General features: G+C 38.7%; 1 protein-coding gene across 3 annotated transcripts in view; it reads right to left on the bottom strand.

The window, feature by feature from the left end:
- Positions 1–109: 109 nt before the first annotated feature.
- The window catches only part of LOC105316959 (heat shock 70 kDa protein 12B-like), a 4,979-nt gene continuing 1,659 nt past the window's right edge, over positions 110–3,429 (bottom strand). Inside the window, exons 1-3 of one of the 3 annotated variants that reach the window (XM_019994117.1) lie at positions 1,783–3,423; positions 1,520–1,732; positions 110–1,469 (exon numbers count right to left, since the gene is read on the bottom strand). In XM_019994117.1, the coding sequence (XP_019849676.1) occupies positions 153–1,469; positions 1,520–1,732; positions 1,783–2,139 (1,887 nt within the window). In that variant the 5' untranslated portion in view covers positions 2,140–3,423 and the 3' untranslated portion in view covers positions 110–152. Of the gene's footprint in view, positions 1,470–1,519; positions 1,733–1,782; positions 3,424–3,429 lie in introns of those variants that run through there. The other 2 variants (XM_019994111.1, XM_019994106.1) reach the window with 2 other exon arrangements.

Below are 3,429 nucleotides of genomic sequence, written 5' to 3' on the forward strand. Positions count from 1 at the left end.
TATTAATAATATGATAAATATACTATTTGTGTACTAAAATTCACCAGAGCACAAATTGTAAACATTGCAGGTGTGTGTTTACTCCACTCATTACTATAATTGGCAATGATTCCCAAATCAGTGATGAAGTATTATTATCTAAAAAATATTAATTAATCAGAAACAGTTTGAACTGTTAGAAAGTCACAAACAGTTTTCACTTCTTCTCCTGTGATACGATACCGGGCTCTTGCTTGTATCTCCGTACCGCTGAAATCCATAAAGATATCAACCTCTCTCTCCTTTCGTGGAACATCATTGGGATTGGGAGTGTCAATGTCCAATTCACCAACTTTATATACTGTTGCTTTGTCCTCTTTATCTTTTATGTACTGGACTCCACTCTCTGCTGTAGAGTATATATCGATGTACATTTTGAGGCTTTCTTGAGTCTTTGGTATTAGGCTTGTCTTATATACTTCGTCCCTAACCATTTCTCCTTTAAGGACAAAAACTTTAAATACGTTCCTGCAACGCCTTGTGTTCTCTACGTCATAATACATGTAATGCTTGTCATGTATAAATTGATCAAACTGGGGCCCAATAGCTATCCCATAGGTAGCATCAGCAGCACGTGATTGAATGATGCTAGGGTCTTTCCTCCACATTACTGCTCCATGTACAACAGCAAGATCTGATTGTTGAGGACACACTGTATTATTGTAAAGATCTCCATGATACTCACCGATAGCTTCCTCAATCTTCCGTCGAACAAACTTGCAACCTCCAAACCCTCCGACTAAGTAAACTGTGTTGATTTTACCATCCAGTTGTTTAAATGCTGCTCTCACACAATCAAGAATGCCATCAACAGTGAACTGGAATATTTTCTTTTCAACTAGACTATAGCTCATTCGTAACGTGCCATCACTTTCACTAAATTCCACATCTTCTTTCTTTGCTCCTTTGTCTAGCACTGCTGGAGAATAGAAATTTCTGAAAGCCTGTGGCAAAGTGATGACTATTTCTCTTGATGATGCAGACATCTTGGTATACTTTTCCCCAAACCTCTTCTTTTCATCTTCAAATTCCTGATAGCAAAGCTGAGTGATGGCAATCTCTGCCTCTTTTCCTTGACTTAGAAATTTAGAAAACTGGTCATCGCCCACAATATCTTGTAGGAGCATAGATAAAGCTTCATTGATGGTTGTTCCTCCCCAGGTGTTCCCCATTGGTGGTAATATTACACTTACTTGCCCACTACTATTATCATGTACAGTAATATCAACTGTACCTCCTCCTATATCAACCACCATATATCTCTGTGGAGGAGGACCAACTACTGATGAGTAATACTGAGCATATATGGCAGCTACTTCTGGTTCTAGAGCTAACGATAACTTGTCAGGATTAACCTCCTCTGGACGAGGTACTTGAGTTCCTACTGGAGTAAATTTTGTTATACCAGGACCGTCAGAAGTCAGACCAGCCTATAATGTATACAGCATAATACAAATAAAAAATAAATGATTACTATTACCATATAAGCAGCTTCTCTCATCATTCTTTTCGCTCTAGCTTTCCATATAGCAGGGACAGTAATGACCCAATCAAAAACAGTTGCCTTGTACTGGCCCCTCAGCTGATCATCCAATAGCTTCTCCTTGAGGTGCTTTATGATAAAAGCTATAACTTCAATGAGATAATAAGACCCTCCAGTGAACGAAGGAACTTCGGTATTACGATCTACATGCTATAGAGTAAAATTGTATCAGATCTATAAATGAATGAATATTGGTCTACCTTGTCTCTATACAATATATTCTTGATTCTTTCAAAGTAGACTTGATTCATTCTGCTTTGAACCTTTAGTTTGCTATAGTGTATTTGTGCTTCTAGCCCAATATCTTCAACTGCACATTCTCCATCATCAGTTATCCTTAGCAGTATAGCGTTGGGGACTCTCTCATAGGTTTTGTAGAGCTGAAGAATTCTTGTTTCGCCCCCATCCAGTGGAGTGGTGTACGCTACTGATAGAGACGAGGTTCCAAAGTCAATAGCCGCTATGTAATTGCTTCTCTGGTGTACAACTGAACCAGGCTCTTTCTCTACTTTCTCCGCTCGTGAAAGTGGTTCTTTCGAAACATTTGAAGCCATCATTCACCAATTTTGCCACGCCTTATTTCTACTGTCTTATGCTATAAAAATACAAAAATAATGAATGCACATACGTTCAGTCTTGGTTTGATAGAAAGTCGCAAACTGTTTTTACTTCTTGTCCAGTGATACGATATTGAGCTCTAGCTCGTATCTCTGTACCACTGAAATCCATAAAAACGTCAACTCGTCTCTCTTCTCTTGGTTTATTTTCCGGATTAGGAATATCAATCACTAATTCACCAATCTTTTGTACTGTTAGTTTTCCTTCTTTATCTTGTGTATATTGAACTCCATCATCTGTTGTAGAAAATATAGGAATATATTCTTGCGTGCTTCTTTGATGAAGAGGTATCCCAGTGGTTTTGTATTCTTCATCCTTGACCACTTCTCCTTTAAGTACAAATACCTCAAATACATTATCACAACGTTGTATGCCATCTTCATCTACAAACTTGTAATGCTCATCATGGACTAATGAGTTAAAAACAGGACCAGTACCTATCCCATAGGCAGCATCAGCAGCACGTGATTGAATGATGCTAGGATCTTTCCTCCACATCACTGCTCCATGTACAACAGCAAGATCTGATTGTTGAGGACACACTGTATTATCGTAAAGAGCTCCATGATACTCACCGATAGCTTCCTCAATCTTCCGACGAACAAACTTGCAACCTCCAAACCCTCCGACTAAATAAACTGTGTTGATTTTATCATCCAGTTGTTTAAATGCTGCTTTCACACAATCAAGGATGCCATCGACAGTGAACTGGAATATTTTCTTTTCAACTAGACTATAGCTCATTCGTAGCGTGCCATCACTTTCACTAAATTCTACATCTTCTTCCCTTGCTCCTTCATGTAGCACTGCTGGAGAATAGAAATTTCTGAAGGCCTGTGGCAATGTGATGACTATTTCTCTTGATGATGCAGACGTCTTGGTATACTTTTCCCCAAATCTTATCTTTTCACCTTCAAATTCTTGATAGCAAAGCTGAGTGATGGCGATATGTGCCACTTCTTTTTCCTGTCTCAAAAACTTTAAATATTGCTTGTCACCCACAATATCTTGTAGCAGCATAGATAAAGCTTCATTGATAGTTGTTCCTCCCCAGGTGTTACCCATTGGTGGTAATATTACACTAACTTGCCCACTACTATTATCATGTACAGTAATATCAACTGTACCTCCTCCTATATCAACCACCATATATCTTTGTGGAGGAGGACCAACAACTGATGAGTAATACTGAGCATATATGGCAGCTACTTCTGGTTCTAGAGCTAACG

This window comes from Amphimedon queenslandica, unplaced genomic scaffold (assembly GCF_000090795.2).
Source record: "Amphimedon queenslandica unplaced genomic scaffold, v1.1 AMPQUscaffold_13521, whole genome shotgun sequence".
NCBI lineage: Eukaryota > Metazoa > Porifera > Demospongiae > Haplosclerida > Niphatidae > Amphimedon > Amphimedon queenslandica.